Source organism: Poeciliopsis prolifica, unplaced genomic scaffold (assembly GCF_027474105.1).
Source record: "Poeciliopsis prolifica strain line A6 unplaced genomic scaffold, Auburn_PproV2 SCAFFOLD006, whole genome shotgun sequence".
Taxonomy (NCBI): domain Eukaryota; kingdom Metazoa; phylum Chordata; class Actinopteri; order Cyprinodontiformes; family Poeciliidae; genus Poeciliopsis; species Poeciliopsis prolifica.
In genome coordinates, this window is record NW_026562381.1 from 13681826 (window position 1) to 13707047 (window position 25222).

General features: G+C 36.9%; 1 protein-coding gene across 1 annotated transcript in view; it reads right to left on the reverse strand.

Moving 5' to 3' along the window:
- The window catches only part of LOC129360413 (protocadherin Fat 2-like), an 88125-nt gene that overhangs the window by 5844 nt on the left and 57059 nt on the right, over positions 1-25222 (reverse strand). The window contains exons 17-25 of the mRNA XM_055030620.1: positions 20047-20258; positions 19142-19279; positions 18904-19047; positions 14993-15190; positions 13916-14516; positions 12996-13196; positions 9356-9513; positions 4612-5065; positions 1411-1564 (exon numbers count right to left, since the gene is read on the reverse strand). Coding sequence (XP_054886595.1) covers positions 1411-1564; positions 4612-5065; positions 9356-9513; positions 12996-13196; positions 13916-14516; positions 14993-15190; positions 18904-19047; positions 19142-19279; positions 20047-20258 — 2260 coding nt within the window. The remainder of the gene's footprint in view (positions 1-1410; positions 1565-4611; positions 5066-9355; positions 9514-12995; positions 13197-13915; positions 14517-14992; positions 15191-18903; positions 19048-19141; positions 19280-20046; positions 20259-25222) is intronic.

Here is a 25222-nt window from a genome sequence, read left to right on the forward strand (position 1 = left end):
AATAAGAAATAGCCCAAAGGCTGTTTTTAAATGAGGAATGATTTATTTAGAATTAAACACTTAAAAAAATCCCTTGATAATAACACTCTTGTATTTTGCAAGCTTTCTGGCCAAAAACCAAGTCTTTTCTCTTTAAACTGTTCAAATATTTTAATTAAATCCAACAGCCAGGAGCCAGTGTGACTCTGAACAAGAATGCAAAAGCAACACTGGCACCTTGGCCAGGGAGTAAAGGTTATACTTGGCTAATGACACTAAAAGCTTTACTGCAGCCCTTCATCTTCCTGGTCCAGGCAAGAAATACACCCCAAGGACTGTCAGCGCTCTGACTGCTGAGTGTTACCGCCTTACTACATAAACCTTTCATTTTATTTTAAATATAACAGCCTACTGCATGGTCTAACACACACATTTCCCAGATGCTAAATATACTTGATGTGATACAGTTAAATCTTTTTAAGGAACTCTTTAATTTAGTTAAATAAAAAGAAAACATTTATTCAGTTTATCGGAAGAGAATTTGGTTTGTAAATTGGGCTCTTGACACAGATAAAAGCTAGGATTTTTGTCCCTTCTGACCTTACATGAATGGACATCTGTTATCTGTAATTTACCTTCATGTGCTGCTGTGCACTTAACTGAGTGTCTTTTACTATGACATGTACTGGTGTGATTAAAACATCTTCACAGTCACAAAAAACCCTCCCAAATCCTGCAATTACAACCCACAGTCATTTTTCACTCGTTCAGTCGAAACGCTACCTGCAATGTGGATTGCTCTCAGTGAGGAGCAAAGCAATTCCACAGATGGACTTAATGAAAGACAGAATATGCAAATGCCTCAGTAATTTTGTTTGACGTCTGCTGGTGATGTGAAAGGAATGCAAGTTTCCAGTGATGAGTGCATGCTGTTTGTGTAGAGTGTGTTTGTTCATCAAAATTTGGAAGTCCAATTGAATACACATATAAATTCATGGCCGTGTGCGTCATTTCTCGAAAGACAAACTTTGAAGCTGTTCTTTTTTCTACTTCATTATTTTCATGGCCTTGCAGGATCCGTACGATTACCTCCGAGTATCTAATTATAATTTTGTGTGTGATTGCTCTCCTACTACAATTCATCTTGGAGTGATGGGATTGGTGGTAATTGATTTTATTATTTCAGCTTGTCTTGTTAATTTGTTGAGCTGAAACTATTTGTAAATGTTTTACAATGGATAGATTAAAGCAAGGTCTTCTTGGTGTGCTTTAATCTTAATCTCCTCCCAAGAGGTTGCAAACATAATCATGTCTTAGTAATGATTAGTGGAGATTGACCGATTGGCTTGTACTCAAAAACATCTTCCAGCCCTCATGTAAAATCTAAAGCAATGTTTTCAAATAGAAAAATAAAATGTGACAAGTGTCTACCTTGCTTCAGTGTTGTCCAGGGAGCAGTTACATATGTAACCCGGAGCCTTTGGTATGCATACCCTGCCGTTGGTACATGGCTGCGAAATGCAGGGGTTGACAGCCAGTTCACAGCGGTCGCCGTGGAAAATTCCTGCACACGTGCAGTGGGGCTCTGCAGAATAAATAAAATGCACTTAGACAACTGAGACAAGAGCGACTGATCAAAGCCACATTGAGCGTCCCCAACAGGCAGGAATTAATCACAGCAAAGGTCAACGTGATCCAGCCTGATAACACAGAAGTGTGTTTGATATTTACAAGGGAAAACACAGTCGTCAAAGTAAGTCGTTGGTCATTATCACTGGTAGAGGTCTAAATGTTGTCAATTACAAATATTCATAGTAATAAAAATATTATGAAGTATTTTTTATATATATGAAGAATTAACAAAAATAGAGAAAAACTGCAAAGACAATGTTTAATGCTTTGAAACTTGTATAAGTTAGGTAAACCAAAAGAAACATTAAACACAGAATTATAAACTAAATTCAACATGAAATTTTATGAAAATCCAGTGTCACAACAGAAACTTCAGGAACCAAAAATACTGACTGAAGTAAAAATGGTAACAAAACTTAAATAACTTAGCTGGATTTTATCACTCAAAAGCCAAACTAATGAATCAAATCTCTCTTTGCGGAAGACATTTTCCCTGAAAAAAAAAACAGTTTAAATTGTGATATAGAAAATGTTATGTTGCTGTCTTTTCACAGTTTCTTTTGTGGTGATGTGACAATCCACTATATTAAAACTATTCTGTCTTATCAGTGTACACCAATGTTATATCAATGTCGGATCATTACTTTATGTAATATCAATATCGCAAAAGACTGCATGGAATTCAATAATTGTTGACTATACCTGCTACTATTACTTTATATTACGATATTACCTGTCGTCATCAATGTAATATTTAACAATGCTGAAATGATTTCCTAACATTATTCTCATCTATTCTGGACTTTTCTCAGTAATCTTTGCATGAGCAGTGAGGCACTGTATGGACAGGTCACCAGATTTTCTGGAGACCTTACTGTCTCCAGAAAAGACAGTAAGCTCTATAAGCTTCAAAATGATAAAATGGCAGGTAATGGCGATCATACAGTTAGTTGTATGATCGCCATTACCTGCCATTTTATCATTTTGAAGAGTTTAGCAGCCACTTGGTAACTTGTGTTGTTTCCTTAACCATGACCTAAAAAAGCCTGAAGTAGGAAAACATTGACAATAACCTAATCTGTATTTTATTTTATTTTGTTTTATGCTAAGTAAGCTGCAGTAAAACAAAAAAACCTTGAATTCTGCGTTGTGTTTAACATCTGTGTGATGGCATTGCCCTTACCGTGAGGCATCTTTAGGGAAATAAACACAGCTTAAGATAGTTGTTTCTTACTGCTGCTCTGCTTTTTGTAACTGAAGCATGACTAAAAGATGAGTTGACACGATGACGAATAAAATTATGAGAAAACAGTAACCATTCATCCAGTGTCCACAGAGGCCATTTGCAAATTGTAAAAGAAAAAAATAAAACTAAATGTATTTATGAGGCTTTAAAAGTAATCTATGCAAATAAATATTGTGGATGGAAGACTGTTGGTAAAAGCTGTACAGAGTTGTTGTTTTCTAAAGCAAAGAAACATGCATCAGTAGCCATCTTATGTTCTGTCTCATATCTAATAAGCTTTATACGAAAAATTAGATGCAATGTCACAGTTTCACAGTGAAGCTCATCGGAATAATTTTTAAAAGATCCTTTTATGTTAAGTTCACTTGTGTTTCTCAGATGCTGTTTGTTTGGGTAAAGAATAAATCAAACAGCTAGAAACAACCCGTCAGAAATGCAACCTTTCAGAGACTGAATTTGAGTACGATCTACCTAATCAGTAATAAGATATTACTAAAAAGATATGTTGGATAGCACACAACATTGCAATACGTTGGTGTAGTCTTTTACACTGATAGAACAATGTTTCTGACTGTGTGAAGATCCATGCTCTTTCCAGCCTGTTGACACTGCACAGCTGCTAAACTACAGAATCACATCTGCACCTGTGCTGGAAGAGCCAGGGTTTAACATTCATCTTAAAATGAACATGAAATCTTTAGGAAAGAAACAACTTAACTGCTCTGAACACAACCGTCTAATGTCTTCCAAAAGGACTACAAAGTTCACACAATTGCTTGAAAAGAATGGTGTACTTTTTGTACACCATAACTTATTTTGACAACACAGACCTGAGGGAAGACTTGGCGGTTTAATAATTTACATGAATGCAGCCAAGTCAATTGCTCACAGTTGACTTGTAGATTATAGGGCTATGCATTACATTGTCCTTTGTAGTACAATTTTGGTTTTTTTTATATGATACATAACCCTTTTACATTTTTCAAGACACATCTAATAGGCTTCATAAATAAAGAACATTAAAAGTTAAAAAAGTTTGAAGCATAAAACTTCTCTGCAGAAACACATAAATCTGTGTTTTGTAGTTATTTTGTTTCCTGCTCATTTGTTGACGCTCCTGGAACAACACATAGAGTTGCAAGACAAACTTCTTTGGTTGCTATTTTCAATGTTAATATAAGGCAAAGCAAAGTTAAGCTGAGTAAAATCATAAAGCACTTTCCAATAATGATTTAATTTATCAAGAAAAAAAACAACATAAAAATCTCTCTTATCTCAGTTAAAATTAGTTTTTGCAAATCAAAAATAAAACATCTGAACAATCTGTAAAGGTCTAATTCTTTTAATAGCACTATACAAATCAGCCTTTCATGTGACTGTTTAGCATCTCTAACTTGTTAAAGCAAAACCATTTAATGGCTGTTGGATTGTGTTCCACAGTAATTGACTTCACATTACGCACAAGGCCTTAAAAAACCAGAAAAATATGCAGCAAATGACCTGAAAATTATTCAAAATTAGGGAGCTCTTTGATCAATAACTTAATAAGATGGGGATAATTTACACTTTTTGTTTACAGCCTTATTGTAGCACAGGACTTGTACCTGTCCTTGGACTGACATCTTTATTTAGTTTCATATTAAATTACCTTAGCAACTACTTTTCAGACTCCTGTTCTTCCAACCCAGAAAAGGAATTAGACCAGATATTTACTATTAAAGGGATTTTAAGGAAAGCCAGGCTCATTTACTCACCTCCAGCAGCATTCTCCTGGCAGACGCCTCCATTCTTACATGGTTCGTTGTCACAACCTCCTGCATTGTTGCAGCACTGATACACCCCGTACACCCTCCTGCTTCCTGATCCTGTCAACTGTGCTGGATCACCCACTACAATTGGCTCCTCGTTGAGCTCCAGGCCCTCCAGACAGCCAGTGAAATGATGCAGGTCCAGGCTCAAATCTTGAGCGGAGTCCTGAGGTAGAGGAGCAAACAGTAAAGCGCCATGGGAGTGCATCATTCGGCACGGCTCTGCCAGGCTGATGGAAGCTGGGTGCTGCTGGTCCAGAGTCAGTTTCAGGGAGCTGGAGTTGACCTCCTGCAGGACGCTGTGCCAGCGGCCGTCCGACACCGGATGGGATCTGACCAGCAGTGTGCTGGGGGATTTGTTTCCACATCTGTATCTGAAGTGGAGTTCCCCTTTGGTCAGCTAGGGAAGTGAAACAAAAACAAAAAACAAATAGGATAATTGAAATTCAGGCTTCAGAAATTCATAAAATTAAATAAAGAATAAAAAAACATGCAAATCAGAGTTTCAGGCACAGCGTGATTATGAATGACTGCTAATTTTCTGTTGTTTAATGATGCGTTAAATGTAACAACTGTTAGTTCCAACTTTGGTGGGAAAAGATCACACACTGTCAACACATTGTCTGTCCAATATAAGAAGTCAAACATATACGGGATAAACAACCAGGACGTTCTTACTGCCAGGAAACAATGCTACTGACAATGCTAAAAACATCTACCTACTTATAATTATGTAACATCTGTAAATAATAAAAAAATGAAACACTTAAACAATGTTTTTTTATGTTTACCCAACTTTAGAAGACTTTCTAGTTTTCAGGTGCAATTTGGGGAATCTCTTAAAAAACACCTAGTCAGTGACTCATGTTTCTGTTGTTTCTGAGTAAATAGTCTTTAGTGTTACAAAAATAATCTTTTGCTGATGCACTGCTCAACTCCCCTCTATTTGACACACTCCACCTAGAGTCAAACAAATACGCTCAGCATTTTATCTCCATAAACCATAGCCTCTTAGTGTTTCTGCACGCTCAGCACGCTCAAGAAATAACAAGCCAGCAGCTTTTTCCACCTCCTTTAATCTGGTCATGTTTTCTTTATGCAACAGAATCCTTTTTCATATCTTCTTTATTAAATATACAAAAGTGGGTATTTGAAAAATGCTATCAAACACGAGTGAATGATACATTATTGACACCAATGCAACTGACTCTCAAAACATTAATTTTTCCAATATCTGCTTTTTTTTGGAGATCTTTCTCAGACCTTCATGCAGAGTGATGCTATTTTGCCTTCAGTGAACAAAATAAAGTTTGTTTCATATCCAAAAAAGGTAATAAATGTCCTGAGCTGAATCTGCAGAATCTCTCATATGGATGAATGAGGAGGAAAATGAGGATCACTCTTTCTTTAGCTAACCAAAGGAAGATGCTCTGACTGAGGAGCAACTTAAACATGTGTGAGTTCCCGTTTAATCTGTTGCATCAAGCTTAGTACAACTTATTCATAACGAATGATTAAATAGAGAGAGCACAGTTTGATGCATCAGGAATCTCACTATATCAGAAGAACCCACTTAACATGTGAAGCCTATAAAGCCTAACTCTACTGGGACTAAAGTTCTCCAGCTCTCCATATTTTTATTCTGTGACTTCATAAATCACAGTCACAAATGCTGCAAGAATCCTGCAAGCTGCTTTAATGCTGCAGGGCAAAATTTACTAGGCCGGCACAGCAGAAACGCTTATGTTTTCAGAATTACGTTTATGCGCACAAGCAAAGGTACAGAGTTTACTACAGACTTTAATTTTTGGACAGTTTTTGCTTTTGTTTTATATTTAAATCAGGTATGCATAATATATCAGCCTTAAGGTCAGTATTGGTCCGATAACTGAAATATCGACAACCAATATTTATTTCTATCTTGTTTCTGTGGGTGGAGGGGAAGCAGCAAGACCACAAACTGACCTGGACCTTCTCTTTTCAGATTTTTTGGAAGAGATCAGAATTATTGTTTATAATAATGCAAACTATCTGGGTTGTCCCATACATCACACTACCACCAACATGTTTGATTACAATCGTAATGTTCTTTCCTTGAAATTCAGTTAGTTTTACATCAGATTTAACAGAACATAAAGGTTCCAGTATCCTTGTCAGTCCCCTCATTAAGAAGGAGCCCATTAAGATGTTTAATCGGTAAATTTAATATGAGCTTTTTTTTAGTTAGTAAGTAGTTTAAGCCTTGAAACTTCACTCACTAGCTGTTTTCATTCTCTTTTTTTTCTTGAATGATGAGCAAATGCTGACCATAACAAAGACAACTGAGGCTTGCAGTGCTTTCCATGATTCTAGTTTTGATAATCAAGTCACTTCTTGAAGTGTCACAAGTGCTTGAGCAAGAAACTCTTCCTGCTCACTCGTCAACATAAACGCCTGAAATAAAACAAGTCAGCTTGTATAACTGCAGTGAGTGAGTGTTGGTCCACTGATTCCACATCAGCACATATCCACCGCCTTGTTCACTGTCGAATGTGCTAACTGCTCTGCTGTCAGCTCTAAAGTGACAAGTCACCTTCACTTGTTCTTCACCGTTTACTGCTGCCGCTTTCGATTGAAGCTGCCGCAGTTTTCCTTTCAAAGGTGCCAAATTACTCTGGAGTAAACTGTGGGATTAAATAAAATAATTCACCAATAGTGAAATTTAAACTTTAAAGTTAACTTAAACCCACACAATGTAGCTCAAGTCCAAAGTAGCATGAGTTAAAAACTCTGGTTTCTAATGACTTCCAGGAATCAGAAGAAAACATATTCAGCCAGAGAGCCTCAAGAACCCGAGATATATATCGACAATAAAATAATAAGAAAAAAATCTACAAAAGAGAATATCTTAAAAACTTCAGGGACTTTTAAAAAGTATTTAATCCATTTAAAGAAATAAGTCTCTCATTATTCTCCTTCACTGTGCTCGTTTAGTTTTGTACAGAAGACCTTGCACTAGAGCAGAAAAATGAATCGTCCCTTCCCTTGACTGTGCCACAGAAACATGAATAAATCTTGATGACAGTAATGTTTTTATTGGGACTCCCAAAACACAGTTGGTTCTCTCAGTGGGAATTTAAAGCAAAAAGAGGATAAATTGGGCCAATGAGCTACTATACCCGAATCGCTGTCATCATAAAGTAATGTGGAGCTGGACATAAATGTCATTTGGTAATTAAAAGATACTCTAAAAAGTCCTTTAGCAAATATAGAAATTTAAAGTGAAAAACTTAATCTTTAAATATGAAACATACATCTCATACATAAAAAGATACATAATCTTTTGTTTCCTACTGATCAACATTAAAACAGAATAAACCTTTCCATTTTCAAAGCCTTGACCGTGATTGTGGGAAGAGCTGAAAAGTTTTGAGAACAAACTTGACTCAGTTACATCAGTTCTGCCAGGAGGAATAAACCGAAACTCTAACAAAGAAACTTTGGAAAGAAAACTCAAAATGGTAGCCCCAAGTCATACAATTTAAAAAGCAATTCTACTACTAAACAGGTCTTCTGTATCTGAAGAAAGTTCAAAAGCATGCCCAAGATGTTTTTTCTTTCGCAACTAGAAATACTGGTGTAATAAAAGAAAATTCAGTCTGAATTAATGTGAGAAAGTGGGATAGAAAAAAAAAAAAAGATTTGTTGTTTTTTCAGATATTGGATGTACATATTTAATTATGACTCTAAGTGTAATGGTCTTCATGTTTAACTGGAAGAGGAGCAGAAAAAAAACGCTCTTGACAACAGCTTTGTTTTAAAGTCTTGAGGCACAAAAATGTTTGAACCTGGTTTGTTTTATCTTAAAATAAAGCATTTTTCTCAACTATAAATGGTTCAACAAAAGGTTACTTTAAATCAGGTTGATACAGCTGGATGTGATGCAATATTTGAATAAACTCACAAAAGGATAAACAGGTTCCATATAAAATATTTCAGAAGGTAGCGTACAACTGTGGACTCATATAATGAGAAAATATGAAATTAGGCCAGTATATGAAAAGCTGAAGTCAAATATTTGGGATTCTGGGCTCGAAATATTTTGAAATCAAGCAATCCCCCCCTTACTGTTTGTGTTCCCTAAGGAAAACTCCCTTTGATTAAATCAGCAGCAGCTCGATTTTATCTTTCTGCCCGTAAATTAGAGTCAAACAACAACATTACACTAACAGCATCCGAAAATTAGGAAGAGATTTAATCTCTCTGCGGTGGCAAAACTGGAAGAGCAGAATAAATTACCCTCCAGCTTAGGGGAGAGCACAACAAATACATTTCAAATGATGCAAATAATGAGCCTCTGCCTCTTTTACTGTAATTATATTACTTCCAGAGTGTTTCTTCTTATTTTGTCTTATTCTGTTTTTGCAACATTTTTAAACTGAAGTGGAACTCTCTTGTAGGAAGAATAAACATTGACATGTTACTTATAATTAAAATGTCAATGTTGACCTTTTTAGCAGTTCAACATGAATGTTGATACTTACTTCATTCTAAAATACCACTTTATTTATGTCTTATCTTTACATACTGCTGAAGTAATGATAGGATTCTAGATTCAATTACTTCATAATAACACTAGAAAATTCACACAAATATAAAAAGTAAGTCCTATTTTTTGACATTTAGTTATAAAACATGTAAGGATAAATACCTGTAAAGTCCCCCAGTCGTTTGCACCCCTAGAGGACATGATGAGGCCTTCCTCCTGGAAAGTCTTAAACCTCAGTGAGAGTCTGAAATCCTGGCTGTCTTCATCCATCCTGTGGAGATACTTTAGGTAGGATGTACTGCCAAACTTCAGAGCTGATTCTGAAACAGAAGAAGGTGCATCCAGTGAGGAAAAACAGTATAGATGAGGAGAAACGTAACTGTTGATGATGAATTAATTGCGATTCATGAGCTGTCCTTTTACAAAGTTTATCTACATTTGTGCACATTTTTTTCCTTTTTGTGCCTCATTTTTCTTCTTTAAAGCTAGTGAAATAACTGGTGGTTTTGGCTTGTAAAGATATGAACAAATTTCAAATTAGCATCTTCAAAACTAGGCCTCTAATGACCACATGCCCCACAATATGATAATTGTTCAAGAAAACATAATAAAGAACTTCTCCATTTAAAATAAGAAATATTTTATTGGTGCTTGCATAAATATCAGGAGAGAAAGTAGTAGTTAGTCTTTATAACGCTTATGCCTTGTTTCCACAGAGCGGGAGAGCACAGGTCTGAGTGGTGTTTTGCAATTAATTTTATATTTATGTATGAAATACCTTACTTCTGTAATTGCCAGAACAGAACAATCACCAACAGAAAATTTTAAACAGACACTCGAACTAAAATTACGTCTGAGTTTTATAGATTATATCATCCTTTTATACAAATGCTTTTACTTTATAACATTTCGGTAATTACAATCAACCAGATAATTGATCAGTTATTAATTTTTGTTCATTTTCAGCAAAGGGATCAAAGATGGCTTTGGACAGAAAAACGGGGAGTTTAGTAGCTTATATTTTGTCTTAAAGCTCTCGATTTTAAAATATAGAGGCCACAAGCTACTCATGTGAACAAATCTTCAACACGTTTTACTCGTAGTGCTGTGGATTGAGCCAGCTGAAATTCCAATCACACCTTTTTTGGTCCTGCTTCATTAATGAAAATATATCATTGGAAGATGTGGATGACTCAGTGTGTGATTAACGGGCAGCCAGAGGCAGATTAAACTGGGAATATCATAAACTTGCTATTTAAACAAGGCAACAGGAAGGTTTGACTGCTGAACAGACACTTATGATCAGCAGCTGCTGGTGAGCAAACAGGATGCTGCTGCTGCTTTCAGTTGCTTCTTCACATCCAAACTGCTGCATTAATCATTCCCATAATTCATTATTTGAAAAGCTAGTGGCATTTCAGCCAGAAACAATAAAAAAACACACCAGACAATGTAGACAGGAAAGTATTGAGTTTATAACATAACCTATTTATTTCTCATTTGCATCTGTTGGGATTGTGACATTGTAATATCATACCTGTTCATTTTTAATCCTGATTCATTGATAGCTACAGAGCACTTTGCTGAGAAACTGCTGAATGATAAAGGGTACAGAGATATTACACTCCCTCATCAAAGGTAAACTAATTTAGCAGATTCAATTTTCTCTGTCTAACTGGGACTAATTAGTTTTCTAATCTGTGATTCATTAGATGCAATGATAAAATTAGGAAGGTAGAGAATGAGGATCATGAATTTTCTGTACATGCCCCTGAAAGGCGCATATTGTAAAAAACCCATGTTTTTTCATAAACTAATGTAATGTTCTAGTTTGCCACTTCAGCAAATGTTTTAGGAAGCTTATTTAATCTGAAAACAACATTTTCTCCTGTTATTAAACTTAGCATACTTCACCACCTGAATTAAACAACGCATGCCACTGAAACAGAAAAACTGTGAAAACATGATGGCTATACAGTTAAAATAAGATGTTTACAAATACTTCAGAAGCTTTTTTTGACTGCCATCCAGGTAAGTTAATCTGCTAATAGGGGTGCGCTGATTCACTTTTTTACTTCTGATTTCAATACAGATATTTGAGGTTTAGAATCAGTCGATATCGATCCCATACAAAAAACAGTGATGACTCAACTTGTTTTTTTAAACACAGACATAAATGTAGTGAATGACAAAATTAATAGATTACTGTACACTAGCACATTGTCACTAATACCTCATCTTTAACTTTTTTCAGTATTAAGACCGATACAGATATCAGATTGGTGCATCTCTATTGCTAAATATCAACATAATAAATGACAATACTTTCAGATATATTTTTTCATTAGTTTTGTTAAATTCTAAATCTTACATACACCAGAGCCCTGTATTTACTGGCACCAATTGTAATATTAAACATAACTTATGGCCTGATATGCACAGTGGAAACATAACTCTAGTAACAACAGCTTGTCTACCGACTTCAAAAATGTAGTTTATTTCAATGCCAGGCAGTGAGTAAATAGTGTCTTTTTATACAGTGCATATCAAGATCAAGTTTCAACTATACTGTATATAGGGAAAGGTCATGTAGGGCAGTGGTTGCTGAGGTTTTGCAGCAGCCATCAAATTGAAAGAAGTGGTTAGCATCCAAGCTTCACATCTAGAAGGGTTCTTGTGGGCCACATTCACACTTTATTGGTGTCTGAGTGGGTGTGTAATAGAAGCACAGCGCAGGCTGTTAGATTCTGTGTCAACAGAGCGCTTTACTCTGGCAGGAAAGTGTTGGCAGGGTGCAGAGGAGAGATTTCTGCCAGCATTTCATCAAAATAAACCAGCACTGACACAGCAGCCTTTTGTGTGTGTGTGTGCATGTGTTTGTGTGTGTATGTGAGGACAATATCTTGGCTCAGATTTATGATAACGAAACAATGTCTCTCTCTCTCCATTATCTATGCCTTAGTCTAATATTTGGTTCCCGTTGTTTTATCGCCAAATAAAATACATTTGTCCTCCTGTTATCAGAAAATCAAGCTGTCAAACCTTTAAACTTATTACAGCTCAGTGTGACAGCCACCACTGCAGAGAGGCTAGTGGGGAATCTATCTGACACAACAGTACAATGAGTTTAATCCCAATACAGACCTAATCAGGTTAAACAAGAGACCACTTAAATTAAACATCTTTTGGAGGGATGGAGATAGATCAAGCTGTCTGTATGTTCAGAGAGATGAGAAGTCCTGCAAAATGTCTGTGTGCTTTCTGTTTTTCTAAGTCTAAAATCAACAGGCTAGTAATTTTATGTCTTTTTTCATCACTTTTTAAGCTAAAGTTAACAGCACTGAGTGATACGGCTTATAAATAAAATCTGTGATTTATTCATACCAGAGACTGAGGAACTCAGTTTTATTTTCCTGCAGCTCCAGTTACTAATCATATAATTACTTGATTTTTTTATCTTTTAAACATGTTGCCTAATGAAAGCAAAATAATGAAAGTATTTTTTGTTGTTGTTCCATTTTCTCCATCATATGATATTACTCAAGCTCATGTAGACCTCATTATGTTACGTGTGTTGCCACTGTTTAGTACTAGAGCAACGATAAAGTTTATATGAACTTTGGGGCTGCACACCCAGACATTCAGAGCGACAGACGCCAAGCTTTGTGTTTGCAAACTTCAGCATTTCCATTCCAGAACCACAACTTTCTCTGCGGTTCACACGATCTCACATCAGCACTGTCTCTGATGGCTGTCTCTCTGAAGCTCAGACACACACTGACACTGAGACAGAGTGACGTACCGTTACAGGAGCAGACGCTCTCCCAGGTGTGCTGCGGTGTGATGTAACCAGCTCTGGCTGTGGTGAAATGGCTCAGCTTCGCTCCTGACAGCAGCACGGCGTTCCTGCAACCTTTCGCCAGACAGCTGGCTTCCACACATCCGTCATGGCTCACCTTGGGAATTCTGAGACCCAGGGAGTCTTCCATCTCTGCTAAAATACCTAAATCAAAGTGTACAAATTCAGGCTGTACGCAGTGCCATGATCACAGGTCTTAGGCTATGTTCACTCAGTAGGCAAATGCGACCCAAATCTGCCTTTATTTTGCCCTTTCGCAGTAGTCTAAAGGTGCACAATTGTGATGCATCTCTCGTATCAATTCCAATATTTTTACCCCCAAAAAACACTTTCATATGTGTTACTAATTCAGATGTGTATCCAATTGCTTACAAAATGTCTGAATGGTCACATTGCATTTTATCTGGCTTTTATGTCATTGATAGGAGAGATGCATCACAATTGTGCACCTGACATGATAAGTTACGATGTAAACAATGACTAAAGTTTACGATTAAAAAATTATGAAAGAAGTCTGTGCCACAATCCCACCACTCCTTACTCTGACTACACATCCAGACAGACTTTTTTTTACAGAAATTGCAGCCAATACTACACAAAGCCATTGTTATTAGCTGTGCTTTCATTTTATTAGCTGACTTCACTCTCATTGACTCCTATTGATGAATAAACCTTAAAACTCATCTATAAACGGTTCCATCCATTACTATTTCTGTAAACAGTGATGCCAAAGTTCTTCCCATTCTGTGCATGCCGGTCACTTTAAGGATGTAAACCATGCACAAGTCTTTTTGCAGCAGGGTTTAATTAGACTTGCTGTGTGAAAATAGCCTTATAAAGAAGTATTTCTGCTGACGGCTCACCTTCCAGTTTGCTCCCTGACAGCGACTGAATGAGTCCTCCCTCAGGCCTGCGGACCAGCAGCACCTCCAGGGCCTTGGTGTCAGGCAGCTGCTGCAGGCTGGCCAGATAGAGCTCTTGTTTGGGAAGGCTAAGAGACTGCGCCATTTTGCGCTGGAGGCCTCTCCAGTGATCTCCCAGGAACTCCTCGGGTGACATCCCGACCAGCTGCAGCGTCAGGCCAGAGTCCAACACTCTCTGACTGGCTGCCCACATGTGAACTTTGACCTCTGTCCAGACAGTAAACTTCCCGTCATACACGCTGATGTTCAGCGCATACGAGCCCACCTCCAGGTTTTCATCCGCCCAGATTTTACCATCAGTCAGGTCCACGGAGAACATTTGGCCCTCTGGCTTTTGTGAAACCATCTTGTAGGTCAAGATGTCCTGCAGGTCCTGATCCGACGCGTGGAGTTTGCCAATGACCCGATTTGCAAATAGTCCTCCGGTGGTAGTAATGAAAACCTCGAGGGGGACAACGGTGGGCGGATACTTGCTCTGCTCAGTGACGTTGATGTTGATCACACAGATAGAAGACAGCGGAGGGTGACCACTGTCTGTTACCTGAATAAAAAAATGCAAAGGTTTCACCCTTCACACAATTATATATATATATATTTTTTTAAAGTATGCCACTTTTAACAGATATTGCTTTCCTGCTAAACTGATTTTGTTTATTAATTTTTCTTTCCTCAAACTAATGAATCAGTAAAAACTAAACTCTTGCATGATCTTAGCGCAAATTACACTGGGTTGATTAACCCAGTGTAATTTGCGCTAAGATCTTCTTCCTGGCTCTGATCAGTTGGTTTTGGTGATGAAGTGATGCATTTTTGCAGATCAGCTAAGCTACAAGGTAAACTCAGCAGGTTTAAACAGCAGGATATTTTTGTTGTTTAACTGACATGAAGACTTTGACAGAAATTGCAGTGTATTTGTTTCCAGTCCACTGGGTAAAGAGGGAGAAAGCAGCTTAGAGGGAAGAGAGGCAACAGACAGAAGTGGAAGAGCAAAAACAGATGTGTAGTGGCCCTTGTTACCTGGATCTTCAGCTGATGGTAGGGTTTGTTCTTCTTCCTGAGAGGTGCAGAGAGAGACAACAGACCGCCCTGGTCGACATGAAAACGGCGGTCACTGTTACCACTGAGGATGTGGAAGGAGAAAGGCGGTCCGTTCTTTGGAGTGTCTTTATCCGTCACAACAAGCTGAAGGATGCTACTGCCAATGGACTCGCCCTCCTATGAGAAATATATTTATTTTTTTATTTCAGATTTTCATTCATCTTTAAATAGTTTGTATTGAAAATCAGCATTTGGTTAATTGATGAAAAATTTGACCAAAGCAAAAAAGTTTATGGGTTTCCTTTTAATAACACGTTTGCCTTTCAATTGAATTTAATGTTCTGTACGACACAAAAGATGCCAAGCTTTACTAAAAGAGATCAAAACATGTTTGCTGTGATGAATTACATATTCAGTTGGAGCTTCTTTTCATTGTGTCCTAATACTATTAGAAACCAGTGGTCCCTTACAAAATAAAGCTGTCAGTCTCAAAACACCATTCTGCTGGAGATGGATGGCAGGAAAGGAACACAAAATGTGAAATTACTGCGCTAACACATCCACCGACCCATGTGCAGTGTGAGCAATTTGAATTAAAGCACGCGTCACGTTATGAGTCAGGTCGGTTAAAAGAAAGCTGCAGCAGACTGTGGCGAAAACGGCCGAATGTGTTGTAAATGTTGAAAGCTGGTCTTGCACCTCAGGCTTTGCTGAACACAAGAGTTACCATATTGACAGAAAAGCCTAATTAACTTAAGATAAAACAAAGTGTTGAGCAGTTGGGATTCAGTGAGCCTAACCTATGTCTGCATATTTGTGGCTTTATGAAACGGCGGAGTAACACATTTGATTACCTGTATGACCACACCTGCACAATCTACTTAAAGTCAAACAGATCCACATAAAATGCAGAAGGCTTTTGTGTTCCTATTTAGGATTAGAGAAACACTGACAGGTGAATTTCATTCAAAGACCACAATTAAGCCTTTTATATTATGTTTACATCCACACAAATCTTGAATCCCCAGGAACAGACATCCAAACACAAACGCTTCTCTAATGTTCTTGATCCTAAACTTCTTTGTAGGCGTATCATTATGTGGAGCAGATTAAAAATGTCCATTCTGTAGCTTAATACTAGGCTCCCCTAAAGATGGGTGCCAGAGGCCCTGCTCTGCAACTTGCAGACATCTCCACTATCATTTGACAAAGTGGATCTTGAAATAAAGAGAATTTTAAAAGTAAATGTGAAGACACACTTTATTGATCTAACAAATAGGAAGATGTGATTTTTAAAAATTGTTTGAAAAATTTAGAGGTGAATCAGATTGAAGTCTTAATAACACATCTAAATTGTTTTACAAAAAGGCATGTGCTTTCCATTCTGGTACAAGCTGCTATAAAATAATAGTTCACAATCAATAGTAATGAAGTAAAATATGAAAGAACAAAAAATGTTAAGGTATTTATGAGATTTAAAAATTATTCTTCTTCCCCCTCTCTCTTTCCACTCAAGCTGAGAAAAAGTCAAACAGCTTTTATTTTGGCATACATTTAAATACTTTCACTTCAGGACATTCCATTAAGGACCTGAAGTTGAAAAAAAAATTAATATTTATCCAAAACCCCGAGGCTTCACTGAAGTTAAAGATAGACTGTAATTGAACACCATGTTTGTCTGCAAGAGTTACTCTCTAGGAAATTACTCAGAATGAGGAATTAATCCTGGTACATTTAAATGTCTTCAGATTGTTTTCACTGCTCAGTGGAGACAACCTTCCTCAGCGATGTAGAATTTATCTTGATTTATATCTCCTGTGGCTTTCTCTGTGGTGGTTCTGGGATCCAAAATGAATCACTTGTCAAACTGCTAGTTTTAGTGAAGACTTCAAACTCAACTCCAGCCCATAGTGGCAGCTTCACTTCCCCACAACAGATGTGCCTCTCGTAAAAGCAGACATCTGAAGGTGACAAATAGTCAAACAAAGACTGTAGTTAACTGCCAAAAAGGAAATCCAGGCCGCTGTCGACCTGCAGCACCTGTCTGTAAAAATTAACAACTCCTCAGACCGTCTGCAGCCGCATCCATCTGCTCACTGCAATCAGAGCGCCTTGATCAGGCAGAGCTGGCGTTAGCACATGGGAGCATTTCAAAGACTTTGGATTCATCCACAGACGACATTTGGCAAAGTTTGGTCTCATGACCAAGCTTTCCGGATGGTGTGAAGAGAGCTGGCAAACCTGCAGCAGTCAAAGTGATGAAGAGTTGGCAGATAAAACACTATCAATGAGCAACAACCACAGGGAGCCAGGAGCAGATTTATAAACAAACAAACACAGCCACGTGGAAAACTGAAACATTGTGAAATACATGTGTTCCCAGGAGCAAAGATGCAGGTAAATTGCCCGTTAAATGTTTTTTTCCACCTCAGCAGATGTGGCTGTGTAATAAAAGGTTTAAAGCAAAAAGGTTGAGCACAGTGACAATCATGATAGCTGATCCCTCTGATGTTGTAATTCAAAGTCCAGAAAATGTATTTTTATTTCTGTGAGGTGACATTATGTGTCTTTAAAGGACCTTTTAAATAAAAGTATATAATTATTATTATTATTATTATAAGTACCTATAATACTACGAAGAAGGACGTTGCCATCGTTATTGCTTCACGTGGTGGCAGACTTCCTGGTGTTTATACTAATTTACCTATGTATGTATTTGTGGGTGGCAATTGAGCAGACCAGCAGCTGCGCTCTATTTTCCTTCAAATTAGGAATTATAAAAGAAATGTGCGCAGCCATGTCTGTGCGCACGGCTTTATGCATCTGATTTTTTTTGTGCGCTGCACTTTTCTAAATTTTTCTGTACGCCAGGTTTTAGTGTGAAAACTGCACATTCTTTTATGCATGAGGCCCCAGAACACTGGTGGTTTTATATAATATATATATATATATATATATATATATATATATATATATATATATATATATATATATATATATATATATATATATATACATATATATATATATATATATATATATATATATATATATATATATATATATATATATATATATATATATATATATATATATATATATATATATATATGGAGCGGTGGCTTATTCCTGGGTGTTCTTACATCTCCTGATGTATCGGTTCATGACAGTTTGTCGAAGCTGTGCTTTGTGTGTGCAGCGGGGTGTGCAGCCACTTTTTGTTTGTTTAAGCAACAGACGTGGAAGATCTCTAGGCACAAAACAGTGGCTGCAACAAATCAAAACACAGTGGTAAAACCTGTTCAAACGTGTATATGGTTCCTGAAAGGGTCAAATCAATAAAAAGTACATAAAAGACAAGCTGTTTAAAAAGATGACTTCTTTCTCTTTCCTTTTCAGGCCTGCAAAAGGTACATCTAAAGCACTAAAAGAGGACAACAGAAATCAAGGTCATTGGTGACTTAATGAGTTACTGAGTTTGCATCAACTTAATACACATAATATTTTTGTGTCTTTTTTATTTCAAGCCCTTATACTTCTCTCAAGCACTTGAGTACTTCTCAAAAAATCCTTTTGTAGAGGAACGCTGAATGCAAAGTGTAGGCTGAACTTGTTCTTTCATGCCAGCAGCAATGCTGATGGATCATCTAGACAAAATGTACAGCAGCCAACATGTGGTGGCCCACGCCGAAAACAACACACACACAAAAAAAATTTAAACTGTTTTTGAAAGTATGAGGATTACCATAACATGGATAATGGAATATCTACACAGACATATCTTTTAGGATTCAGCAATTAGCTGGATAAACATTAAATAAGCCATGTTCCACCAAATATGTCTGATGCTTTCTGTGAATAAGCTTAAGAAAACTTTCAGGTTGTCGTACCTGCAGCACTAGATTGTGGTTGACCTGAGAGAAGACAGGTGGGTTGTCGTTGACGTCCACGATAGTGATGGTGACGAGGACTGCTGATGACAGAGGGGGCATGCCCTCATCTGCTGCCTGCACTGTCAAAGAGTAATGAGGGATCTGCAAAGGAGAAATCAGGGTTTGACTAAACACTTTTTGTTTTATTGTCATTCGATGTTTTTCTTTCTTTTTTTTGTATTTCACACATACTGACCTCTTCTCTGTCCAGTGCTGTGCGGACAGAAATTTCACCGCTGCGAGGGTGGATGGAGAACTGCTGCTGCTGATCTCCACTAACAATTGAGTATCGAAGCAGATTATTGATTGGACCATCCAGGTCTGAAGCTGTTACCTGATAAGAATGAAAGAATAGATCATAAACACCACAGTCAAAGCAAATATATTATCTGCCACATTGCCTGGTAATATGACAATATGGCAGCTAATATTGCCATTTTATCTGCTGCTGTCCTGATGAGACGTCATGTGGCTTAATCTGGTTTCTGCACCTTTCTCACCTGAATGCCTGATCAATACATAAGATCAAACTGTTGTCAGTACTCTCTGCTCGACTCATTCGTCACCTCCTGTCATTTTGTGTATTTGTGTAAGATCACTTCTCCTTCCACTGCAATTAAATATTACCTGATGAAATGTTTTATTTGGTTCACAATTATCTGTTTTGTGTATGCATACATGTCATAAATGATCAAATCTCTGCTTCATTCACTTTTCATTGTGCAACCTGGTTTTTTACACTCGACTCAAAAATTCTGCCAGATTTCTCATATGAGGTTTTGTACAGGAATTTATTTTGAATTTCACCTTCCGCTTCTTTTTAATTTAAAGAAATAACAATAACATTCAAGGAAACTGTTATTTCCTTAAAATAACAGTTTTAAGGAATTACATTTTTTTAAATAAACTTATTATTATCAAAGGAGTCTGTTATTTAAAAAGGCACTTTAAACTATGATACATTCACTTAAAGCTGCATTCTAATTTATTGAATGCAGAACTGCAGTATTTATAGAATATTAGTATTTATTATTTAGATGTTTTCTCTTTTATTATTTCTCCAGTTTAATTATATTGCAATATATTGGACTTATTCCTTACTTTCATAACCAGACTTCCAGGTGTCAGATCCTCTAGTATCTCAGCGCTGTAATCGCCCTGTCTGAACACCGGTGCGTTATCGTTCATGTCTGTCACATTGATGATAACCATTGTGATGTCACTGAGGGAAGACTTTCCACGACTCCCTTCCACGGACAGGTAGTACTCCCTGGACACCTCGAAGTCCAGCGGGGCCATGAGGGTGAGAAGGCCTGTAAGATGACGACACAAAGACCAAGTTTGATGGCAGTCACTTTGAACAGCAGAGCAAAAATCTGATGTCTGACTGACTGACAGAGCGCTGTCTTGCGTCCATGATGACCGCAGTTCACACTTGACTGCTATCATAAGAACAAAAAAGTGCTGAAGGGTTTCCCACATCTGTTCTGCTTTCCCTTTAATGTGATTCAATTAAACTTTTAAAGCGCAGACTCAAAAAGTGAACAACTGGGAGGACATAGTGAAGAGTACAAAACTTTCTATCTTTAGTCTTCCTCTACTTTAGACAATTTCAGGATCTTTTGTTCTGATGGTTTTGCGATGGTATTATTACCTCCACAGCACAAGAAAGTGTATTCTGATGCGATTGTATTTTCAAAATTTTTTTTATTTAATTTTAATGTTTTTTTAGAGTGTTAAGTGAGTTCTCCTATTTATATACTAAAACTTTAAACAGCTCTGTGATGCCTTTTCTACAATTGATGGAAATAAATTCAGGCTCAGGATAGAAAACATTAATTTTATTGCAATATAAAGACTAGTTAACTTGATGTTTACTTGCTATACATTGCACAATACTCACGTGAGAACTGCTGCATAAAGTTATGAAGACATCAGTTTATTTTACATCTTCACAAATCTCAGCAACCTTCCTTTTTATCTGTTTCCCCAGCATTTATTTTGTCTTACACATTTGAACAGTCATCACAACCTCCTATACAAACTGTGATCTGCCTGACTACACTTGAGACTGAAATGCAGCGTCAATCTTATATGGACTGACAGGCATTTTATGATCTTTAAATGGGTGTTCTCGTCGTGAGCGGAATGTGTTTGGACGGTGATATTTTCCATAAGTCAAACACATTCTGTGGCATCATGTGGTGTAACTGAGCTCAGTAAAGCTGTTAGTTTAACCTTTAAAGAGACATATATCTCTCCACAAATGCCTGCTGTCTGTGAGCATGTTGTCATCCTCATGTGAAGCCCAACATCAGTTTATGGAAACAGCTAAAGGAGTTAAGATGTAACTACAAAAGGAGAAAATATGTTTTTTGTTGCTAAAAGAACCAAACCAAGCGATCCTTACATTATTAATGAGCAGTCTATGCCTATGTGCTGACTGCTATGTTAGTTTTTTAGTTTCTAATATTGACTAATGGTTCATTGGTCACTATTGACAGCTCACAGAAAGAGAATAGATAGTTTTATGACAACATCCTTGATCAAATTCACTTAACTGACACAGCAAAGTTCAATTAAAATGTTTCTGTGGACATTATACTTTTAAAAGACATCATTTAAAATACTTTATACAATAATTTTGACATAAAAGATCATAAAAATGTTAAATATTGGCAGCTAAATTGATAATAAAATTTAATTTTCAGAGACCAAACTGGAAACAATATTTATATTTCTGAACTGGCAACAGATTTAACGAGATTGTAATTTGAGGGATAATGTCTTGGCACCAAACAAATTCCTTATTAGTTTTAGAATGAGTATTTCTTTGAGTCAATGGATAACATCATCTCCTATTAAAACATCTTCTTTTTCCCCATTTCAATCAACATGATACTGGCTATGACGGAAAATATGAAACATCCTTGGCAAATATATCCACCTCTCGTCATCAGAAAATAAGCAAAACATGTTTGCCTTTCTTGGAGCAGTACCAATAAAGACCCTTAATCCAAAACCATGCAGAAAAAAATAGAATTACAGCCTGCAGCTCTAACTCCAGAACATCCTGATCCACTCATTAACTACAGTCCAAAGCACAGATCTAAACAAAAAAACAACTCTAGTTAACTTTTAGTGAGCTCACACAAACCCACAGTGGTTTCAGTGTTTGGATATGGGACACAACTTTTTCTGTTTTTGTTACACTGAGCAAGTGTGAAGCAATAGAACGTTTCATTGTGGGCATATTATCCCACACAGAGCCGGAGCGCACCTACCTGCTGCAGCTCGTCATATCTAGCAGAGTGTGGGTGAAACATACTCCCAGTTTTGGGCTGCCAGCCAGTCTGCCAAAAGACACCTTATTAAGAGAGAACAAAAATAGGCTCCAACAACACGAAACAACCATCCGCCACTCTGCTAAAATCGAACATCTCCATGTTTCAGAGAGTAAATTATTTGTGCCCTATACAAAGAACATAGGTCTCATTTTATTTATTTTTTTTAGATAAAGGGGTTTTCTGCAGCTAGTTTTAGTCAAAATGATCCAGGGCGTGTAATTTATTCATTTGTTGTTGTTTTGATTTACAATCCAACTGTGAAAATGCAGGCTGGGATCCTGTTTTCCCTTTTGTATAAATAAAACACATCCTTTCTCTTTTTTTGCTGAATTCCTACTGAGAGGTCTCTGCTTGTTTATAATTTGTACTATTCCAAGGTTCCTCCACTTCTTATTCTTAAACTAAATATTATTGGAAGAACCGTAAATCAGTTTTCATATGTGTAAGAAATCAACAGTGGTGATATATATAAGCTGATCCAATAGAAATAACGTCAACTACTTTGAAATCACTTAACTCAGTGAGACAGCAAAAGTGCGTCCATCGAGCCAAATATATTACTGGCAAGCAGTTTGGATGCATGCCACCCGAAATACCTTCCAAACACTTGATCCAAACAGTTCTTAGCAATTGTGTACATATTATAATTTCAGTGATGATCGTGACTAAATATATTGTGCAGCTATAATGATGAGAAAGAGGTTACTAAATGAAAAACCTGCTAAAATACTGAAAAAATAGCAAACTAAATCACTTTAAATTAAAACAAAAATGACTTAATTACAAATAGAAGACTACATAAATCTTAACTTTCAAAACCAAGATAGAAAAATCAAACCTAGTCCCTTATCATTTACACATGGCACAAAAGTCCTTCTATAGAACCAATTCTGCATAGAGAACAAGCACCCAAGTGCTCAGCTAAACAATAAATCAATACGCTTCCCTCACACTGTTCTATTTTATAGTAGATAATATATTAACTTATGACTGACTTTCTTTTTCACATCACTCACAAGATTGTGCCTAAAATAAGTACCATCTTTAATTTCAACAGCAGTGAAATTACAAAAACAAAACAACTCCTTAGTGCTAAACTGTAAAAAAACAAGCAAATAAAAACAGAAACTAAATTAAATAATACAAATTGCTCTAGGTAAAATCATCAGATTTGTTGTAAAGAAATTGAGTGCATAGTATTTCATCTCTGTCCTCAGGCCAATGGCACTGTTTCTGGTAAGAAGCCTTTTCTAATACTCTCAGTTGTAGCTGGCATGAAATCCAAGCGCCTGCTGGTTGATGGCCACTTAAGAAGTTTATAGTTAGGATGGTAAATGTTCTTCATTATGTGCCCTGGATCCACATCGTTGAATCAAGATGTCTCAAAGGTCAACCTACGTAGAGCTTTTGTCTTGTGAGTTATAATTCCTGTACCAGATGGTGATATCTTTAGAAACTACTGAGTAGCAGAAATGAAGAAGGTTTACAGTGCCAGTCCTGTGGAGATATTATACATTTTCAGTCTTTTTAGACAGAGACACTATTCCTTCTTTACTGGGCAGGTTTGTATACTCCAGGTTAGATCCTATGAGATATAGAGTCCAGGGCAGGTGGTAAGTAGTTTATCCTACTTCTTTCTTCTGAAGTCCACTGTCTGGTTTTATATTGAGATTAAATATTTTCTCCACAGAGTTTTGATGTTGATTGATATTAAGAAATCCCACAGTGGTGTTAGGGCTGAACTGGAATCAAAAGAGTATCAAGAATAGAAGTTGACTTAAAGCATGTCCTTGGGAGGCTCCCATGTAAAACATGTTGGTTTTACAATTACCAACATGTAATTGTAAAACATGTTGGTAATTGTAAAACTGTATATGCAGTTTTTTATATTTTTCTTCTGCTGAACATCCAGCCGCCATTAGGTGGCACGAATCTCCACTTCCTTGAGCTTTTTTTATTAAATACCAAGCTGTGATAGATCAACCAGCAAACAGGAGTAATAGCCCTAAAACGACATAATTTAAAATAAGTCTTTATTTTAAAAAACTTTCCACAAAGTGAAAGAAGGAGGTTTGTACTTTTGTTTATTGTTTGACATGGCAGCTTACTGGGGCCCTGCAGAGAGAGAGCATAAATGATTCAGTGAAAGGATGAGGTTTTTACATATCTGGGCCAAACCACCAGATAACACATCTGGTGATACACATCGATTTTAAACATTTTCTAAAGTGAGCTTTAGGGATCAGACTGGAAGCCACAGTTTCGCAGCTTGTCTCTGGAGTTTTCGTGGATCCCTCTTACTGCAGCAGAGGTGTTTGTGCACGTACAGTAATTATGTTAATGTTTTTGATTCCCTGTTATAACCCTGCAATGTAGTAAGCCTTTGATATAAACATACAACAGGAGTTTTTTTCTTTCTACTGCCAGGTTTCTATCAGTATGGACTTGTTTCACAGTTTTGCTCCGAGCAGTAAACTCATTCCACACAGCATGAAGTGACATCCCACAGAGTAACTGAGTGAGGATTGTTTGTCACTGACAGCTTCTATGCTTCTACTTCTCGCACATTTATTGTGAATACAAACAGCAGTGCTTTGAGAAGCTGCAGCAAAGGCTGTTAAAACCTGTAAGAAGCTGCAGGGAATTAATTTGTTATTAGCTACAAACAATAAAAACCAACTGAGCTCACTTTGCTTTCACTGGAACACAGAGTTCAAAAAAGATTAGTACAAATCTTAAATTTTTTAAATGTGCAGATAAAATCTTGTGCTGCCATAAACAGTTGAGGATTAAGTTGTTGAGGATTGTCAAGTTGTTATCTATTCCTGAGGTGACAGTTTGTAGGAAAAAGAGTGGTGATATTTTTTCATTTAAAATAACATTTGATCTACAGCTGCATATACTGGTTTACTCAACTATGTTCCCTATAA